The sequence below is a fragment of the Neovison vison genome, chromosome 1 (assembly GCF_020171115.1).
Source record: "Neovison vison isolate M4711 chromosome 1, ASM_NN_V1, whole genome shotgun sequence".
NCBI lineage: Eukaryota > Metazoa > Chordata > Mammalia > Carnivora > Mustelidae > Neogale > Neogale vison.
Genome location: NC_058091.1, coordinates 147,287,926 through 147,307,832, shown reverse-complemented (window position 1 = coordinate 147,307,832; position 19,907 = coordinate 147,287,926). Strand labels below are relative to the sequence as shown.

Genomic DNA, 19,907 nt, shown 5'->3' with positions numbered 1-19,907 from the left:
AGACTGACCCTTTTGTCATTCTGTAATGTCCTTTTCTATCTCTGGTAAATTTCTTTGCTCCCATTTACCTATGTGATATTAATATAAGCACCCTTGATTCCTTTGGTTGATATTTGCAAGGTTTTTCTAGCTCTACCCTGTCATTTCAACCTGTATGGACAGTTATATTTGAAGTGTGTTCCTGTCAAGAGTGAAGGGGAGCATTATTTGCACCCTAAAATATGCCTCTTTGGCAGAAAGATTACCTAAAGTGATTTTTTTTTTAAATAGCAGACATTAAAAAAGCTTTGAAAACCTAGTAAAAAAAGTTAGCCTTTTGTAAGAGAAATTTACATTTACAGGGGAAATCTGAGTTTGCAAGAGTGTATCCCTCTCTGTGCCTGGAAAAGAAGGATGACTAAAACTGTAAGAACCCAGTGGAAAAGACAAAAACTTAAATCTGCCTAGCAACCGTAGCCTTGTTTACTGTGCTTTGCCTGGTAACCTCCCCAAACTGTCCTCCCCACCCTCCACCCTGAACATGTTTTGCCTTTAGCTGGAGATGGTATTTAAGGTGATGGCTCGGGGCCATTTGAGGCGTTACTCAGTACTTCTTGGGTCTCCCACTTGCATACAGGAGGTACACGCGTTATTAAACTTTTTTTTTCCTTTTTTTTTTTTTTTTTAAAGCTCTGTTTCCTCCTGTTAAGCTGTCTTATATTACTGGGGGGCGGGGAGGGTCTCAGCTAACAATCTAGAAGGGTAGAGGGAAAACGATTTTTCCTCCCCACAATAGCATCAATTTGGAGCCTGTACTTTTATCAAATCAGCCAGTCTCTGTTTTTTAATGGATGTATTTAGACCATATACATTTAATGCAATGATTGACCTTGAGGGGGTTCAGGACATATTACCTCAAAAGATGGCACTTGGACATACTGAATATCTTAAGATAGAGGTGTTTGGGAAAACAGCAAAGCAAGGTTACTTTGACTTCCTCTCCCTCACCCCTCTTCCCTAAAGGCAGGATTAGAAAAACATCACCAGAAAACAGAATTTAGGACTGAGAAGACTCTGAATAAACCTTGTTACTTCTTCGCCATTTACTACTTATTGCCCAAACCCCTTTGTCCTTTCAGTTCTTTTTTTTTTTAAGATTTTATTCATTTATTTGACACACAGAAAGAGAGATCACAAGTAGGCAGAGAGAGAGAGAGAGAAGGGGAAGCAGGCTCCCCATCAAGCAGAAAGCCTAATGCAGGGCTCGATCCCAGGACCCGGAGATCATGACCTGAGCCGAAGGCAGTGGCTTAAGCCACTAAGCCACCCAGGTGCTCTTGTCTTTTCACTTTAAGCTTCCTGCTTTGGTCACTTCTTTAGGTCTTCATTTTTTTTAGGAAGGCTCCCACGTACATGTAAAAATTCCAATAAAATTTGTATGCTTTTCTCCTGCCAGTTTATCTTTGTCAGTTTAATTATCACACCCAGCCAGGGACTCTAAAAGGGTTTAGGAAAAATTTTCCTCCCTTACGTGTTAGGCTTTATGTTTGCCATTTAAATTTTTGTTTTCTGGTGGGTATTTTGTTGGTTTGCTTTTAATTTTCCCTCGCTATTGTTCATTTCTCTGTTTTCTAGTTCCAGTTTTCCTGTGGGCTACATGAATATTTTCTTGAGACAATTTGAATTTGATTCATCTATGGTCTTTGGATAGTTTTTTAGTGATTGCTCTAGATATTACATGCACACAAAATCACGGTCTACTGGTATCTACATGTTACCAGTTCAACCTTAGAAAGCTTGTTTTCTTTTAAATATTTTTACCCTCTCTTGTTTATAATATAACTCTCTGAAATATTTCCTCTATGTACATCAAGAACCACATCAGATAATATAAGAAATTTAGCTTCTAAACATAATTTAGAAAACTCATGAGAATTGTATTTATCCATATTTCTTTCTTTCCTTTCTTCCTTCCTAATGTTCCAAAAATCTCATATCATTTCCTTTCTTTTTCAAGAACTTCCTTTTGTCATTCTCTTATGGAGAGATATGCCAGGAAGAAATTCCACTTTACTCCATCTGAGAATGTCTTTATTCCCTCACCGATTCCTAAAGGACATGAAATTCAGAGAGACAGTACCAGTTTCTTTCTATGAGTTCTTAAAAAAATGTGACATTGCCTTTTGGTATGTGGTTTTTGATGAGAAATCTGCTGTCGTTTGAATTGGTTTTTCCCTTTTCTTCCCTTTTTTCTCCCTTCCCTTTTTCTTCTCTCACTGCTTTCAAGATATTTTGTGCATGTTTAGTTTGCCTGGGGTTGATTATGATGTGTTTTATGTCAAGAAAGTGTTTGGGTTTATTCTACTTGGGGGTTTGTGAAGCTTCTGAAATCTGTAGGTTTACATCTTTTGTCAAGTTTAGGAATTCTTGGACATTCCACTCTCTTTTCTCCTCTCCTTTTGATTCTCTAAAGACATGAACGTTAGGTCTTTTGTTATTGTCCCACAGGTCTCTGATGTTGGTTTTTTTCTCCCCAGTCTATTTTCTCTCTGTCGTTCAAATTGGGTAATTTCTATTTTTCTATCTTCATATTCACTGATTTTTTTTCCCCTCAGTCTTCTCCTTTCTGCTGTTGAGCTCATCAGTGGAGTTTTCTATGTCAGTCATAGTGTTTTTCCGTTCTGAAATTTGAATTTAGTTCTTCTTTACATCTTTTATTACTTTTTTCCTGAGGTTTTGCAGTCTTTCGTTTGTTTCAAGTGGGTCTGTTATCTGTTCATTGAAGTATTTTTATGACGGCTGCTTTGAAATCCTAGTTGGATAATTTCCACCTGCTGAGAAGGGAGAAGCACCCCATCATCTCTGAGTAAGTGAAGCCCGAGATCCCCATCTGGCCTCCATGGAAATCTTATACCTGTGAAGCTGGGGAGGCAGAGGCACAAAGTTTTCCATGGTGTTTCGCTGTACAGTGGTTATGTCTTAAGTTTTCTACTTTCTAGGTCAACCCTTGACCTTTGGGTAGAGATATCCGGTTCTTGTTTTGTATCTTTATTGTTGCTATTGTTTGTTTGCTCTCCTTGGCATTTTGAGATTGCCAACTTCTTCAGCACCAAATCCAAGATATGGGAGGTAAAAAGAAAACCCAGAGAACACAGAACTATCTTGTTCTTCAGCTCTCAAGGTCACTTAGCCAACCTGCCTTCTCTCCACCTTTGGTTTATATGTAATGTCTGGGATTTCTAGTTGTACCTAGCAGAAAGAAGAGAGATAAGTGTGTGTACTTCACTGTGGTCCAGAAACAGAAGGTTTTATGCTTTTGAAATAATTTTCATACATTGTTTCTGTGTGATGTAAGCAAGGTTTCCAGCTACTATTTTCAAACATACTGCCACAAAGAACACATCGTGGGGATTCAATAGACATTTATACTTATGAGATAAGAAACAAAATTGGATATAATCATTCTTTTTTTTTTTTTTAAGTGGCTTTTGAAGTACTGGAAAAAACATGGTTTTATTAGAATTCTTTTAGATGAGGGGTGCCTCAATCTGTTGAGCATCAGAGTCTTGGTTTTGGCTCAGGTCATGGTCTCAAGGTCCTGGGATCAAACCCCAAATTGGACTCCCTGCTCAGGGTGGAGTCCGCTTGTCCCTCTCCCCCAACCCCAATCCCTTCCCTTGTTAGTACTTTCACTCTCTCTTGCACAAATAAATAAAATCTTTAAAAAATTTTTTGTCAGATAAATAATGTACAGATCTAGATCAAGTCAACTTGAGCTGTCTTTCAAGATCTGTTGTCATTGTTAACTTCTATTTTAAAATGAGGGATTCTTGGGCCCCTGGATGGTTCAGTTAAGCATCTGCCTTCAGCTCTGTTCATGATTCTGGAGTCCTGGGTTTGAAGCCCTTGTCAGACTCCCTGCTTAGTGGTGAGTCTTCTTCTCTGTCCCTCCCCTGGCTCAGAGAAGAAGGAAGAGGGGTTACTGGAGACAGCTACTTTTCTTCTGATATTTTTATGGAAGAATTTACCCTCATCATCTCCCTCACCAATATCTGTCCTCCATATTACTTTTCAGAGCCACATAGGCTCTTCTCTTGTCTTTTACCATTCTGTTTGGTAATCAGAAGCCATTAAGGCTTGAGCCTGCAAAAATTCCTGAAATAATTATTCACCTCCATCTGGGCCCCGTTTAGTTTGTCTCATGGACAGTAAAAGGAAAAACAGCAACATTTCTCCTGGCAATCTCTATTGATGACAGAGGAGTTTCCTGAACCGATTAGAATCCTTTGTGTTGTAGCCAAATGAGAAAAGAGAGAAGGCGGGAGAATTGGAAATGGCACTGGGAAAGATGACTTTCCCAGTCAAGAGTTTGGAGTCCTCCATTTTATTAACTCAGCCTGTGCCTGCACAAGGTCAAACAAACAAACAATCAGTCTCTAAGACTTCTGGTCTCTAAAGTGACAACAGTACTCTATATACCTTGAGGGTGGTTGGTCCTCTAACGCCTCATGTTTAGATAAAGGCTGAAGCAGAAAACTTGGCTGTCCCAAGGCAAAGGCTGATTGGTCCAGTTCTTGCCTTTAGGTTTCATTGTTCAGATATTTTAAGACTTGGGCTCTGACAAATAATTTTTTTTTTTTTTAAGATTTATGTACTTATTTGAGAGCAAGCACGCAAGGGTCCAGGAGGACAGAGGGAAATAGAATCTCAAGCCAAACCCCGCCCTGAGAGCAGAGGCCCATGCTGGGGCTCCCCGGGGCTCAAACACACAACACTGAGATCAGGACCAGGGTCTAAACCAAGAGTCCTATGTTTAACCGCCCGCACCACTCAAGTGGTCCCAAATAATTATTTTGTTCCTTTTTTTCTTTTCTGTTGTGAGGTTCAAAGCGCTAAAGCAACTGCTGGCATAGATATACTTCTTAAATGTTACCTATTTAGAAATTTTTCTATTTATTCCATTCCACAATTAGTCACAACTTTGGACAAGGACAAACAGCGAAAAGACGGAGCAATGAGGACAATAACTTCTGCTTCTAATTGTACTTTGAAATAGTATTGTTGAAAAAACCAAGCTGTTCAATTATTAGTATTAAAAGTTCTTCATACCGGATTACACTGAAGCATTCAAAAACCTCCCGCGAGATGGGAAGCGTGTATGTAAATGAGGGATGCTGATTCTGCTTTTTCATTGGTTACTTGAAAATAGCCAATAGGAGACTTGCAAACAGCATACCTCCCGTTAGTATAAATACTTCTCTTGCTCACGCTCTGGTTCTATTTTTGCTTTTTCTTTTGAAGTCGTGTGGTATTTTTATCAGTCATGTCCGGACGCGGGAAGCAGGGCGGCAAGGCGCGCGCCAAGGCCAAGACGCGCTCGTCGCGGGCGGGTCTGCAGTTCCCGGTGGGCCGCGTGCACCGCCTGCTCCGCAAGGGCAACTACTCGGAGCGCGTCGGGGCCGGCGCGCCCGTGTACCTGGCGGCCGTGCTCGAGTACCTGACGGCCGAGATCCTGGAGCTGGCGGGCAACGCGGCGCGCGACAACAAGAAGACGCGTATCATCCCGCGCCACCTGCAGCTGGCCATCCGCAACGACGAGGAGCTCAACAAGCTGCTGGGCCGCGTCACCATCGCGCAGGGCGGCGTGCTGCCCAACATCCAGGCCGTGCTGCTGCCCAAGAAGACCGAGAGCCACCACAAGGCCAAGGGAAAGTAAAATGCTGGCCATTGTTTCTAGCACGGACTTTTTCTTAATGAAGAAAGAGTTAACCTAACAACAAAGGCTCTTTTAAGAGCCACCCACCATTTCCATTAAAAGAGCTGTCCTGCTTTGTATTCTGACGAGCGTTTAAAACCAAAGTGAAATGTCACGATTAACCCCCGGAAAGCATTACCCCGTGCCCCATAAAAAATAATACTCGCTTGGAGGTAAAAGCCACACGTGGATTTAGTTTTTTTTAAGTATTGGCCGTGTTTGGCAATACGTGCGTTAAACGGAAAGGGCTTTATTGTGCAGATGAAGTTTCAAAGTTTATCGCAAGGGCAATAGCTTCACGTTTTGCAAAAAAGTAAGTGAAAAGAGCTGGGATATTAGGTTCTAATTAAAACATTTGTTGAAGGATACCCACATTCTCCCATCTAGATCCAAGCTGATGAAAACCCTGCACATTTGCCGAAGCATCTGAGAGTAACACAGGTCCGTGATAATTAGTGCTTGTGAATAAAGACCATTTTCCTAATTTTCCAGTGTTAGTGCCAGACCCAAGAAAATTTTCACCTTCATTGTAAATGCAGCGCATTTGTATATTTCCCTGAGCACCTGCAAATTATCTTGACGGTTTCTCTAAGAAAAGATCCGTTGGAAATTCCTATGTTGCTTTGCATGATTACCTGACATTTCAAAATCTCTGAAGCTCTAGTTAAAAGATTTTTGTCCCCATTGGATAGAATTGAAAGGGTAAATAAATGACGTCAGAGTAGCTACCGTGAAGGGCAGGGTTTAGGAGTCATTCACCAACCCGAAAGCCGCTCTTAATCCGGGCACCGCTCCGGGGCTGGGCCAATCGGGGGAGGGCGCGGGAACTTTTGAATATTCGTGGGCCCAATGGGTGTTGGTCTGGCTGTATAAAAGGAGGAGGGCTGTGAGCCTTTTACCCGCTTCGGTGAAGACACTCTCCGCCCGCGTTAGAAATGGCTCGCACGAAGCAGACGGCGCGCAAGTCGACCGGCGGCAAGGCCCCGCGCAAGCAGCTGGCCACCAAGGCGGCCCGCAAGAGCGCGCCGGCCACGGGCGGCGTGAAGAAGCCGCACCGCTACCGGCCCGGCACGGTGGCCCTGCGCGAGATCCGGCGCTACCAGAAGTCCACCGAGCTGCTGATCCGCAAGCTGCCGTTCCAGCGGCTGGTGCGCGAGATCGCGCAGGACTTCAAGACCGACCTGCGCTTCCAGAGCTCGGCCGTCATGGCGCTGCAGGAGGCGTGCGAGGCCTACCTGGTGGGGCTCTTCGAGGACACCAACCTCTGCGCCATCCACGCCAAGCGCGTCACCATCATGCCCAAGGACATCCAGCTGGCGCGCCGCATCCGCGGCGAGAGGGCTTAAGTCTCTGCAAGGGGGGCGCCAACTTTAAACCCAAAGGCTCTTTTCAGAGCCAACCAACTAGCTCAACAAAAGTAGCTGTTATCGTGTGGCCGCTAACTGACCCTGACATGCCAAACCGGAACCCTCCCTAACTTGGTCATCCGGAATGATCCGGTTCGACGACGGCACAGGCAAAATAGTACGTTTACCCAGTGTAGTCTTATAACCCTTATACGCCTTAAGTTAATGATAAGATAGCCTAAATTTTCTCCCGTCGAGGTAATCCAAATGTCTATATTATGACTACATACACCTTGTTAATCAGTTGATAAAGCATAATTTATCAAGTCCTCTTGTTGCTTAATATGTCATTTATTTGTGGCCTTGGTTGTACTGCTTTATTCTAGGGCTAGCCACAATTTCTTTTCACGATTCTTGGCTGTAGGTTCTTTAAAGTTAGCCACCAAATTCCAAAATGTTGCTTGTTTTCTACACCTTAGTTCTTAATACCTAAAATTCTGGGCCTATGTCTGAGATGGGAACTGTTGCTAAGTTATGTGGGCAGCTCTTAACAATAGACCCAAATCAAAATTAAACTTGAATTGTGTGGTTTACTGGGTTTATTTACATTCCAGGATTTTACTAAAGCACTTTTGCTTTACAACATGTTTGCATTTTAAAGATGATAAGGTTGGATATTTCTGTGAATGTGTGTGTGTCACTGTGTTGAATTTTTAACATTCTGTTTTTCCAGATTTATCCACACAACTCTGGCACATACCTTTTCTATCCATATAAAGGGACTGTCAGAGGCACCAATGCCTCTAGCTTAAACCAGGGTGACTTTGCTCTCTAGCTCTGGGCCCCAGCTAAAGTCCAAGTATGGGGTTTTATAGTTGTGCTGGGTTTTATATGCATTGTTTTTGGATTTTTCCCCTATTATTTTATATATGTTACAAAAAGGGTGTTTTAGGTATAGGGATCGAGAGGATAGCTTTTAAAAAGTGAAAGTACCCATTACTGTTGGGAGGGTTAGATGGCCAGGGGACAGTGGCTCAGACCGTGCTTCTCCCCACCAACTGTCACCCCTTTCCTGGCCAAGGATCAAGGATTTGGCTGTGTCTTCATTTACCTGAGCTCAATAGAGTAATTGTCCAGTGTCTAGGAAAGTAAGGTTAGCACCATCTTAGAATCCAACCTTGTTACTCTGTCCAAGAGTCCTTTGGAAGCTGGCGGCCCAGAGCAGCATTTGGGTGATAGATTGCCAACATTCAAATTCCAGTTTGCTACTTAATATGTCCTTTTCACAAATTGATTTCTCCATTGTCAGAAAAATGGGGGTAGTACTACCCACCTCAGAACTGTTATTGGGATAATAGGAGTTGATTTTTGAACACAGAGCACTGTATAAATGCTATTAATTTTTCTGAGTTATGTATTATTTTCCCCTTTATTCTCAGATTTCTTTTAAAAGACTTTATTTTATTATTTTTTAATTTGACACAGAGAGAGGGATCACATGTAGACAGAGAGGCAGCCAGAGAGAGGGAGGGAAGCAGGCAGAGTGCCTAATGTGGGCACTCTGATCCCAGGACCCTGAGATCATGACCTGAGCTGAAGACAGAGACTTAACCCACTGAGACACTGGGATCCCTCAGAATTTTTTTTTTTTAATTGAAATAAAAATGCAAACTTTTATTTGTAAAAAATTTACTGAACATATTGGACCAAATGTAGTGCCAGTCTTTTAACATCAGTGCTTTAAGCATTTATTACTTTGGATTAGCAGAGTGACTATGGTCGTGCTGGAGGGAAAAAGGGGGTGTTTAAGACACAGATTTTATCTTTCAAACGGCTGTTGGAAGGTTCTCAGTCACCCAGGCACCAAGGCGTGGTATGACCACACAGGCTAAAGTTTGCAGGTAATGTTGTTGGTGTCTAGAACCGCTTTTGGTTTGTTATAGTCTTTAAGAAAAGAGGAGGAAGCCAAAGTCAGGGTGCATTTTTCAGACTAAAAAATTTAGGAGTAGCCCTTCCAGTCATCCCAGAAGAAGCAACTTACTAATCAATGAGTGTTTTAGGGAGACTTAACACAACAGTCGGAAATCAGTTAAGAGAATTGAACTGCATTCCAGACATGGCCACAAGACAGTCAGAAAGGAGACGTTGTCAATGTATGCTTGGAAAGGGCACAAAGGAATATATTTAGACAACCTTAATTAACATGCTATGTATGAAAAACAAAACAGTCTGTCAATCAATAGATGAGTGGATAAAGAAGATGTGGTATATAGGGTTGACTCTTAAACAACACAGGTTTAAACTGGGTGAGCCCACTTACTTGCAGATTCTTTTTTCAACAAATATAATACACTACTGTAAATGTTTTTCTCTTCTCTGTGATTTTCTTGATAGTATTTTCTTTTTTCTGGTTTATAATAATACAACATATAGTACATATGCAGAATATGTTTTAATAGACTTTATGTTATCGTAAGGCTTCTAATCAACAGTATGGTATTGGTAGTTTTGTGGGTGGGGGAGTCAAAAGTTATATGTGGATTTTCAACTGTGTATAGGTCAGTACCCCAACCTCTGCGTTTTTCAAGGGTACACTGAATATACAGTGGAATATTAGCATGAAAAAGTATGAAATCTTATTCATATGGATGGGCTTCAAGGGTATATGCTAGATAAGTCCGACAAAGTCAAATACCATATGATTTCACTTATGTGTGCAATCAAAAAAACGAAACGGAGATATAGATAACAGTTGGGTAGTTGTGGGGGCGCGGGGTAAGAAGCAAAATAGGTGAAGGTTATTAAGAGGTACAAACTTGCAGTTATACAACAAATAAGTCACAGGCATGCAAAGTACAGCAGAGGGAATATGATCATATAATAATGGCTTTGTGTGGTAACAGATGGTAACACATCGTGATGGGCATTTCCTAATGTATCAGCTCGCTATGCTGTACGCCTAAAACCAGGGTGATACTGTATGTCAGCTATACTTTAATTGAAGACAAAACCAAAAAACGCAATTCATCGACGCTTTATACTTTATTGAATGCTGTGATTTAAAAAAAAAAAACAAAAAAATCTTCACTATTATATATGTGCCTGTGTTGTCTATATTGTGTTAGGAGTGAAAGCTTAAAAATGAGAGCTCAGGGCAATCTCCCAACTCCAGACAGATTCTTTAAGTAATAATACCAGCTAAAAATCAGGCACATTTACGTAGGACTTCTCTGTGCCAATCTCTGTTCTAGCCCTTTGCTTACATTAGCTAATTTAAATCTTCACAAAAGCTCCATGAGTAGTATCATCACTCCACCTTTACAGATGAAGAAAACGAAGGCAAAATTACAAGAACACACATCTGTAAAAGAGGGAAAATAACTTCCCCTACTCTTCTGAATGCTTAGTTGAGTCGCTATAAAAAAAGATCAACGAGAAAAGCAAAGAGAAGTTTAATGACATGGACCCCTTGTGTGTACTTGGGAGATGCTCTGAAGAACTGAGTGGAACTCCCCGAAGAGGCCCCAGCCACCCCAGGAAAGACCCCCTTCCACTAACAGATGTTGGTTGGGAAGGGAGTGCCCAGGGAGCCAGTCTGAGGTTGGCGGGAAAAGGATGGGAAACAAGGTTGTGATGCCAAATTAGGCTGGGGCTTTCCCAAGGACAGGAATGTCTGGTGATTTAGTCGTCCTTCTCTTCCTGCTGCAGAGGGCGACACTTAGAGGTTGAGATCTCCTTCATAAATGTTAAAATGTCCCGTTAGGAAGATTTTAGAGATTCTCCCGTGTCGGTGTTTCTTAAAAATCATCTGCTCGCATATAGTCCTTAGCCAAAGAGGCGCATTTGGTTGGGGGGTGGAGGGACGTCTTCTGCTGCCCTCCATACCGAAGAGGCCTATTTTGAGACGGTATGTCCTGAACCCCTACACTCCTGTTTCGGGGTGACATCTTAGGGTTCCCTTCCGGGCCAACAATCCTTCCCCTTCTGAATGAGAGAAGGCAGTACTTGGTTGGAAACTAGAAGCCCCTAGTAACGTTCTCACGGGGGAGATTCCTGCAGACACCAGTACGAACCGGCTCAGGAGAAGCCAGACCTTCCACGCGACCTTGCTCCCTCCCTCACACAGTCCTCGGAGCTCCGCCCAGAGGTGGGAGAAGCCTGGGTGGGGGCGGGGCCTTGGGGCCCGCCCGCGCTGTCAGTCTTCAACTAGGTCCGACTCCTGCTTATAATTACCGCTGACAGACGAGAAGGGCCATTGCTTTGTGTAACTCGCACGGAGCTTTTAGGTCGACATGTCTGGTCGCGGCAAGGGCGGGAAGGGTCTGGGCAAGGGCGGCGCCAAGCGCCACCGCAAGGTGCTGCGCGACAACATCCAGGGCATCACTAAGCCCGCCATCCGGCGGCTGGCCCGGCGCGGCGGCGTCAAGCGCATCTCCGGCCTCATCTACGAGGAGACCCGCGGGGTGCTCAAAGTGTTCCTGGAGAACGTGATCCGCGACGCCGTCACCTACACGGAGCACGCCAAGCGCAAGACGGTCACGGCCATGGACGTGGTCTACGCGCTCAAGCGCCAGGGCCGTACCCTTTACGGCTTCGGCGGTTAAGAAAATCTTCCTCCGTTCCATTTATTCCCCAAAGCTCTCTAAAGGCCCTTTTCAGGGCCGCCCACTTTATTTCCAAAAGAGCTGTACGCATTTTGTGCTTACTGCGTTTTCCCGGTGCTAGGGGTCTTCGGTGCCGGTGTAAACGGGCCAGGGCGGTGCATTGGCCGCCGGATGCTAGCTCGACCAATGAGCTGGTCGTACGGCGCGCGCGCGGGGCCCGCGCCAATCAGGACCAGGGGTTGCCCGAGGGAAGCCAATGGAGAGGCGACGCGGGCCCCAGGCTTCCCGGGAGGGCTGCGGGGCCGGACCTCCGTTCTTCCCGCAGGTTTGCCGCCTGTTTCCTGTGGAAGGAGTGAAACGACGACCCATGCCTCCTGTGCGGAGGGATTCGGGTAAGCGGCACGGCTTCAGCGGCCGCCCAGCTCGCTCGCCTGGGGAGGTTCGGTAAATATCTGTCTCTGGAAGAGGCCGCCCCCGCCTCAGGCAGCCAGGAGGGTTAAAATGCGCGACCGGAGAGACGCCGGACGTTCCCTCCTAGCGTGTCGCCTCCCTGGACGGTGTGAGGAGAGCGGAGCGTCCCCTGGCGTCAGGTCCCCGCGGGCCGCCGCTGGTGCCCCGGAGCTGGAACCTGTGAGGCCGCAGCCGGGGATCGCAGGTTTCTAGGGGCCTCGCCATTCTCGAGCCCTGGGCCCTCCCTCCGCCCCTGCCTAAGCGGGTCTGGAAAGAGCCATTTAGTGGACGAAAGGGGTCTGTTCGGATTCAGGTCTCTGCTTCTCGGACCCCCTAGGGTCTCCGGCAGGGCCCCACCTTAAGGGCTTAAGGGAGGAGCTCCGTCCTTTGAGGTCACCGGCTCTCACGCGACTGTCTTGCACCTTCCGCCTTCGTCCCTCCGCCCAGCTCCTCTTCCGCCTCCTGTACATGGTAAGGTTTTCGGGTTCACGTGAGCCGCGAGCAAACGCTTAACCGACTGAGCCACCCAGGTGCCCCTCAAAACACTTCGAGCATTCTTGAAAGCTTCATTCAAAACCCTAAACTTAAAAAATAAAGTCTTTCTAGTATGCCCTCATTGATAAATCAGGCACGTGGATAGCATCTTTAATTCTTGAGAAATATATTGATGACATGTTCTCAGACACAAGATACCGAATAGGCAGTTGGAACAGTTTCTCGAGTTCAAGTGAGAGGTCTGGTTTAGAGGAAAATTTGGGAATCAACAGCCTAAAATGAGTCTGTATCCCATCAGTAAGAATTCAAACACCCTTTATTGCAATACATTGTAATAGTAAATGAGTAGAAATGTAAATTGTCACCAGAAACCCTGTCCTAGTTCAGGCTGCTATAAGGAAAATTCCATAGACTGGCTTAAACAACAAAGTGATTTCTCCAGGCTGGGAGTCCAAGATTAAGGCACTGGCAGTTTCAGACAAGATCTGGTGTCTGGTGAATCCCCAGTTCCTGGTTCGTAGACTTGTCTTGCTGTGTCCTCACATGGCAGACGGAGGGCCAGAGAGCTTTCTGAAATCTCTTATCTATGAAGGGCACTAATTACATTCATGAGTGCTCCATTCTCGGGGCCTAATCACTCCTGAAGGGCCAGAACTCCTAACACCATCATATAGGGGATTTAAATGTCAACATGTGAATATGTGAGGAATACAAACAGCCCATAACAAATGAAATACTATACAGCCCTACTAAAGAAAGGGGAAAGTCTATTCCAGTGCGTGCTCAAGTACCTATGGCTCACTACTTGGGCCCCTTCTCTGATCTTGGTTATGATCTTGATCTTGATATGTTCTGTGTTCTGTGTAATGGTTTATGCTCAACAGGAAAACTCCATGACCTAGCCCTAAGTGTCAGGTCAGGTTGTAGTGACAATGCCTATGATTGTGTCTGCTTCTGTATGTTTCTCAATCCCAATGGCTGTTTTTAGAAACAATGGCTGTTTTAGACTTTAATCACCTCTAAACTTTTCTCAGTTCATTCCACCCACTTCAAGCTTCATAATGAAACTTGCCACATATCCAGTTGCATATTTGATATATCTACTTGAGTGTCTAATGGACATCTCAAACTTGATTTTTCCAAATTAGATATCTTAACACATAAACACCAAATCTGTTCTTTCTCCAGTGCTCCCCACCTCAATAAATGGAACTCCATTCTTGTAGCGGCTCATCTGAGAAATCTTGCAGTCCTGTTGGAGCTCTTTCTCTTACAACTTTCATCCAACCCAGTCATCTCTGTTACAAATCAATGAAAGCACCTTTCACTACATCCTGTGCTGCTACTTCAGGGCAAGCCACACTCACCTATTGTCCAGATGACCATAATGACTCCTAACTAGTCTTTCTATTTCCGCTTTTGATAGCTAGTTTTTTTCTCAACCCAGCAACAAGAGTGATCATTTCAAAAGTTGTTTCACCCTCAGAACATTCCAGTGATTTTTCCCTCTTCATCCCAGCCTATAAGGAGGGTAGCCAATAATTCCAGTTTGTCTGAGTTTGAGGGGTTGCTGGAGATGTGGGATGTTCAATGCTACAACTTGGAGAAAGTCCCAGGCAAACAGGGTGAGTTTGTCTCCCTGCCTAGATGGCTTTACATGCTCTGGGCCCTGGCCACCCTCTGATCTCACTTGCTATCACATTTCTTTGTCTTCACTGACCTTTTTGCTGTTTGCAGAACAGACCAAGCATGTTCCATTCTCGGAGCCCTTGTATGTATTTCTCTGTCTTCCTAGAAGTATCTTATTCTGGTACATGGGGAGGATTTTACTTCTGCCCTAAGAATTAAAATGACATAAAACAAACTAACAGTAGAAAAGCATACAATTCATTTACATTTATATAAATACATATATATTTATTTATATGTAGAAAGAGACATTATTGTATGCCAATATGCTTTCCATGACAAAGGTGCATTCCTAAGGAAATGAAGACCCAAAGAAGCAGTTAGAGTTGAACACTTCTGTACTGAGCTGGACAAAGCATAGTAAACTGAAAACACAACAAGGCAAGGAGGCTGGGGCTAGGATAGTGAGATGTGGGAAAGTAACTAGGAAAATAAGTGTTAGTTTATAAGGTTTGTTTGTACAGATTTCTCCTGGCCTCAACCCCTCACCCAAGGTGAGAAAAATGTTACTTTCCTCATCATATAAGGGTGACATCTTCCATATGGGGTATTTCTCTCCTGCTTTGAGGACGAAAAAGGAGAGGTCCGTGTGCCTTCTGGCACCTGTTGTTTTTCAAGTGACTTTGATCTTTAGGTCCGAGTCAGTTTTTGTGTGGCATATTCTGCTTCCTGTCCCTGGATGGCTGCAGACTTCATTTCATTCAGGTCTCTGCTCAAACACCCTCTTATGAAAGAGAACTTTCCAGACTACCTTATGTAAAGTAATACCCCTTTCTGCTCATTCTTTAAAATAGTATATGCATCCCCACATGTATCAGTATATGTTTAATTGTTCTGTCTCCCACAACTAGAATATAATTCTCTGAGAGCAGGGACTTTATTTTGTCCCTGACGTGTCCCTAGCACCTAGAACAGGGCTGACAGCTAATAGGTAGTCTCTGAAGGCTTGTTGTGTGGGGAGAGGAAAAGTATTTTTCCTTCTACCCTTCTAAATTCTTAACAGATCTCCCTGTAATAAAAAGATAGGGTAACAGGAGAAAACCAAATTAAATTATGTGCATATGTACAGGAGCCCCACAAAGATATGAGGTTCAAGGAAATGAAAAGAGCAGGAAGCTTTTATATCTGTTAGACAAAGAATACCTTTCTGAAGAAGTGAAAAGACAAAGCGGTTTGGACTAGAAGTAGCAAATAGTAAAGAAGTAAAAAGGTTTGTTCATAGAGACTTCTCAGTCCTGAGTTCCTCATCTCTGGTGATAAGGATGTTTTTCTTCCTCTTGGTACAGGAGGGTACCTTTCAGATAAAAGATTTATCTTTGGTTTCTTGGAAAAAGAAAGAAGTGGGGGTTGATGTGGGGCAGAGGGAATGTCAGGGTGAATTTCCTGTTTCTGAAGCTTAATCTCCTTAGAGTTTAATATATTTAATATGCCAAGGAGGCTTATTAGGGGATCGCATGTCCTGAACCCCATCAGCTGAACAAATGCGTGCATGAATTTTCTACGTCAGACCCTAGGCCCACCAGAGTGTTGCCACAATTGATTCTCTATGTACTGTTCCTTTATTTACCTCTGCCCGAATCAATCCATATGGCAGTTTCTCCTCTAGATCTGAGGAATGATGCGGAGTGGCAGATAGGCGGCGTTACCTTTGTTCTGAAAAGGCCTTCATGAGTGTTAAGGCTGAAGAAGGCTCAGAGGCTTTCCCCCAGGGCAGTGAGCATGACTAAAATGGGCACGGTACTATCTACAAGGCTGTTAATAAAGATTCCAGGCCTGCCATCACAGAAGCTAGTCCTGTCTATTGTAGCAACTACCGCTCCCCTCTCACGTAGAAAATCTGTATCCACACATCTCTACATCTACTCTGGATCCACAACAGGGAATTCTGTTTGATTTGCTTACAGAGGTACCCCACTGCCTATAAGAGCACCTGGCACGTTACACGAGGTCAGTAAATATCTCTTGAAGGAACACCAGCTAGGGAGAACATAAAATGACCGCTCTCCTAACCAGGCCCATGTTGCTCCTCTGGCCATCCAGGATGCGGCTCTGAATTCTCCTCATTGTCAATTTAAATTAGGCCTGACTAGGTACTTTTATCATTCCCCAAGAAATCTTGGAGGACAGTTATCAGGTGGAAAGGGGGCCCCCAAAAGCTAGGAGAGACACCGGCTGAAGCGGACATACTGAGCTTGTGGCCAGCTCGCAGGTTCTATCGCACTCACTCAGTTTTATTGAAATATACTTTATGCACCATAAAATTCATTCCAAATTAGCCGCCCTAATTGCCATTTCTCTGTGAAGGGAGGAAAAGTATGGCGAATTCAGACGGGCTCTGCTGACAGTGAAAGAGGCACTTTCCCCCATAAACCAGATGTTACTTTCCCCTGAATCCAGTGCCCTCGGTTTTCTGGCAGCCTGAATCTGGTTTCTCCCCTGCCGGTTTCCAAAGACTATTTTTTGGTTTGTTAGAGGTGAAACCTCTACTGTTCTCGAGACCCAATTGAAGGACACTTGCAGGTCTGAGTCTACTTCGTAATGCACAAAATGATAAATCCCACAAATTCCTTACACAGGGCTTTGGGGTTTCTGGCCAACCTTCCCATCCCGGAGTCTGGCTCGCCTGGGAGGTTGGGGGAGGGGTTGGGTGAGGTGGCACATGAGATCATCAGTTCTGATTGGTTGACAAAACGGATGGGACCTGCTGATTGGACAATGTTCCTCTTTGTTCCTAGAAATCCTTGCAAGTTCCTTGCTCTACTTGGTTTCCCCACTTCTGAGTTAGGAGTATCATCCCTCCCTTACTCGTAATGCAGTCAATGTGGAGGACAGAGGAGCAAAGAAGTAGGGCTCAGCTAAGGGAGTCCCTTTGGTGTAATCGGATGTTGCACGGAGTTTTAAAAATCCTGCAATCCCACAGAATTCGGTCATTAAATCTCAACTGTTCATTTTAGCCAGTGGAGTGTATCAGGTCAGCTCTTTTTCTGAACGTTTGGGTGGCCCTGAAAAGGGCCTTTGATGGCGAAATGCAATTTCCTGGTGGTGGAATCCGAGCTTAGCCCCCGAAGCCGTAGAGGGTGCGGCCCTGGCGCTTGAGCGCGTAGACCACGTCCATGGCCGTGACCGTCTTGCGCTTGGCGTGCTCCGTGTAGGTGACGGCGTCGCGGATCACGTTCTCCAGGAACACCTTGAGCACCCCGCGGGTCTCCTCGTAGATGAGGCCGGAGATGCGCTTGACGCCGCCGCGCCGGGCCAGCCGCCGGATGGCGGGCTTGGTGATGCCCTGGATGTTGTCGCGCAGCACCTTGCGGTGGCGCTTGGCGCCCCCCTTGCCCAGGCCCTTCCCGCCCTTGCCGCGACCAGACATGGCTTTCAGAAAAGCAAACCCACAGCAAGTGACAAAGCAAGCGAGAGCTGGTCCTTATATAAGACGTCCCCCCTCCCAACCCCACCCCCTGCAGATGTAGAGAATAGAAAGAGCGCAGGCGGGAAATGTGACGCAATCAGTCCCCTCCCTTGGTCCCGCCTCCAGGCCCCAGACACTCCGGGAGGGCGGGTGCAGAACGCAGCTTGACCATTGGTCTTTACTCCCATAATTGGACTACCTTGTTCTAACAAACTAGGTTTATGGTAAACTCATGTATGATTCCAAAGAGTCTAATAAAATACTTATATAAAAATGCTTGTTTTGCAGTAATTTCACTAATGGCAAAAATATCAAGGTCAAAGAAATATAAATTTAGTTTAGTGAGAAGCCAGATTTCTTTCAGGTGTTTAATACCTGTGATGAAATTCCTCTATTCCTGTTCGTTTTAGAAATGCTCAGGAGGCCCCATTTAATGCCCTTCAAATAGCCAACTGTTTCATGCCCCTCTTGAGACGCTGACTGTTCCTTAGGCCCTCGGTGAACAGTATTTTCTAACCTTGTAAAGGCTTATTTTTGTTTGCATACACAGGGCATGTTTTACACAGAAACAAGGATCTGTAGCCCACTCTAGTGTTGCCAACCGATATCCTTGCTTTCGTTAAGTGCATAGCTACTCCTAGTCAACGGTTTCGTTGGTAGTTATTTTACAGCCACTTTACTTGAAAACGTGGGTGGCTCTGAAAAGAGCCTTTGGCTGAAATTTTTAAAAAAACCCAGTGGCGTCTTACGCCCTCTCGCCGCGGATGCGGCGCGCCAGCTGGATGTCCTTGGGCATGATGGTGACGCGCTTGGCGTGGATGGCGCAGAGGTTGGTGTCCTCGAAGAGCCCCACCAGGTAGGCCTCGCACGCCTCCTGCAGCGCCATGACGGCCGAGCTCTGGAAGCGCAGGTCGGTCTTGAAGTCCTGCGCGATCTCGCGCACCAGCCGCTGGAACGGCAGCTTGCGGATCAGCAGCTCGGTGGACTTCTGGTAGCGCCGGATCTCGCGCAGGGCCACCGTGCCGGGCCGGTAGCGGTGCGGCTTCTTCACGCCGCCCGTGGCCGGCGCGCTCTTGCGGGCCGCCTTGGTGGCCAGCTGCTTGCGCGGGGCCTTGCCGCCGGTCGACTTGCGCGCCGTCTGCTTCGTGCGAGCCATACTAGGCACACAAACACTCAGAGCTCTCACCAACACACTGCACGAGAATGCCTGCCAATATTTATAGGACGCAAAGTGTAGTGATTGGATGAGGAAAATGCTGACGTATAAGGTTATAGGCTGATTGGTCTATTTTTTAGCTTTCCAACATCGGCGCAATTTCATTGGCTACCACGTTATCCCGTTTCTTCAGGTTTTTGTTCCTACCACGTTATCCCGTTTCTTCAGGTTTTTGTTCCTTTCACATCTGATTTTCGTAGTCTGGATACAGTGCTTTGAACATTACCTTTTCAAAAAACTAAACATTTACTTCGTTGGTACTGTAGTTCAAAGCTCTATATTTCTGTAGTTTTGGGGGAGAAATTGAGAAATATTGCCCCCGTTAATGTACTCTTTTTTCTCCCTTTTCAATAACCCCAACAATCCCTTATCATATTACAAGTTTCTGAAACCTTTTTCAAAAATGAGATCCCTTTATAATGCTTACATGAAGGAACTCCTTTGAATCCTACCTCAACCATAGTAAAATTACACTGGAGTTTACAGAAATATTCCCAGTAATCGGGCACCTCTGTTAAATATTTTTTTTAATTTTTAATTTTTTATAAACATATAATATATTTTTATCCCCAGGGGTACAGGTCTGTGAATCGCCAGGTTTACACACTTCACAGCACTCACCGAAGCACATACCCTCCCCAATGTCCATAGCCCCACCCCCCCTTCTCCCAACCCCCCTCCCCCCAGCAACCCTCAGTTTGTTTTGTGAGATTAAGAGTCACTTATGGTTTGTCTCCGTCCCAATCCCATCTTACCTCTGTTAAATATTACTGCTGACTTCTAAACTTGGAGCTTTCTGGATCTTATATTTTCTCACGTCTAGAGTATATTCTGCCAGATGTAAAATATCGGTGACTAAATTCTCCAGTACCAACCTCTCTGAACTTTGCGGAGCGGGCGTGTACTCAGCGCAATCAACAGGATTCCCAGACACAAGAAGGGCCAACTTCTCATTGCCAAGACCTAA

The 19,907-nt window shown here is 45.0% G+C and overlaps 5 protein-coding genes across 5 annotated transcripts; 3 read left to right on the top strand and 2 right to left on the bottom strand.

Moving 5' to 3' along the window:
- Positions 1-5,295: 5,295 nt before the first annotated feature.
- Positions 5,296-5,870, top strand: LOC122913939 (histone H2A type 1-B). The gene has a single exon (XM_044260590.1). The coding sequence runs from the start codon at positions 5,303-5,305 to the stop codon at positions 5,693-5,695; it is 393 nt and encodes a 130-aa protein (XP_044116525.1). The 5' UTR covers positions 5,296-5,302; the 3' UTR covers positions 5,696-5,870.
- A 780-nt stretch (positions 5,871-6,650) lies between these two features.
- LOC122913815 (histone H3.1) lies at positions 6,651-7,410 on the top strand. The gene has a single exon (XM_044260444.1). The coding sequence runs from the start codon at positions 6,670-6,672 to the stop codon at positions 7,078-7,080; it is 411 nt and encodes a 136-aa protein (XP_044116379.1). The 5' UTR covers positions 6,651-6,669; the 3' UTR covers positions 7,081-7,410.
- A 3,944-nt stretch (positions 7,411-11,354) lies between these two features.
- Positions 11,355-11,758, top strand: LOC122914205 (histone H4). Its single transcript, XM_044260838.1, has one exon. The coding sequence runs from the start codon at positions 11,373-11,375 to the stop codon at positions 11,682-11,684; it is 312 nt and encodes a 103-aa protein (XP_044116773.1). The 5' UTR covers positions 11,355-11,372; the 3' UTR covers positions 11,685-11,758.
- Positions 11,759-17,260: 5,502 nt separating this feature from the next.
- Positions 17,261-17,688, bottom strand: LOC122914311 (histone H4). The gene has a single exon (XM_044260947.1). It carries the CDS (start codon positions 17,683-17,685, stop codon positions 17,374-17,376), a length of 312 nt encoding a protein of 103 aa, XP_044116882.1. The 5' UTR covers positions 17,686-17,688; the 3' UTR covers positions 17,261-17,373.
- Positions 17,689-18,469: 781 nt separating this feature from the next.
- Positions 18,470-18,880, bottom strand: LOC122913549 (histone H3.1). Its single transcript, XM_044260240.1, has one exon. The coding sequence runs from the start codon at positions 18,878-18,880 to the stop codon at positions 18,470-18,472; it is 411 nt and encodes a 136-aa protein (XP_044116175.1).
- Between the last annotated feature and the right edge of the window lie 1,027 nt (positions 18,881-19,907).

Coding starts and splice junctions, on each gene's coding strand:
- LOC122914205 (XM_044260838.1), top strand. CDS start 11,373: ATGTCTGGTCGCGGCAAGGGCGGGAAGGGTCTGGGCAAGGGCGGCGCC.
- LOC122913549 (XM_044260240.1), bottom strand. CDS start 18,880: ATGGCTCGCACGAAGCAGACGGCGCGCAAGTCGACCGGCGGCAAGGCC.
- LOC122913939 (XM_044260590.1), top strand. CDS start 5,303: ATGTCCGGACGCGGGAAGCAGGGCGGCAAGGCGCGCGCCAAGGCCAAG.
- LOC122914311 (XM_044260947.1), bottom strand. CDS start 17,685: ATGTCTGGTCGCGGCAAGGGCGGGAAGGGCCTGGGCAAGGGGGGCGCC.
- LOC122913815 (XM_044260444.1), top strand. CDS start 6,670: ATGGCTCGCACGAAGCAGACGGCGCGCAAGTCGACCGGCGGCAAGGCC.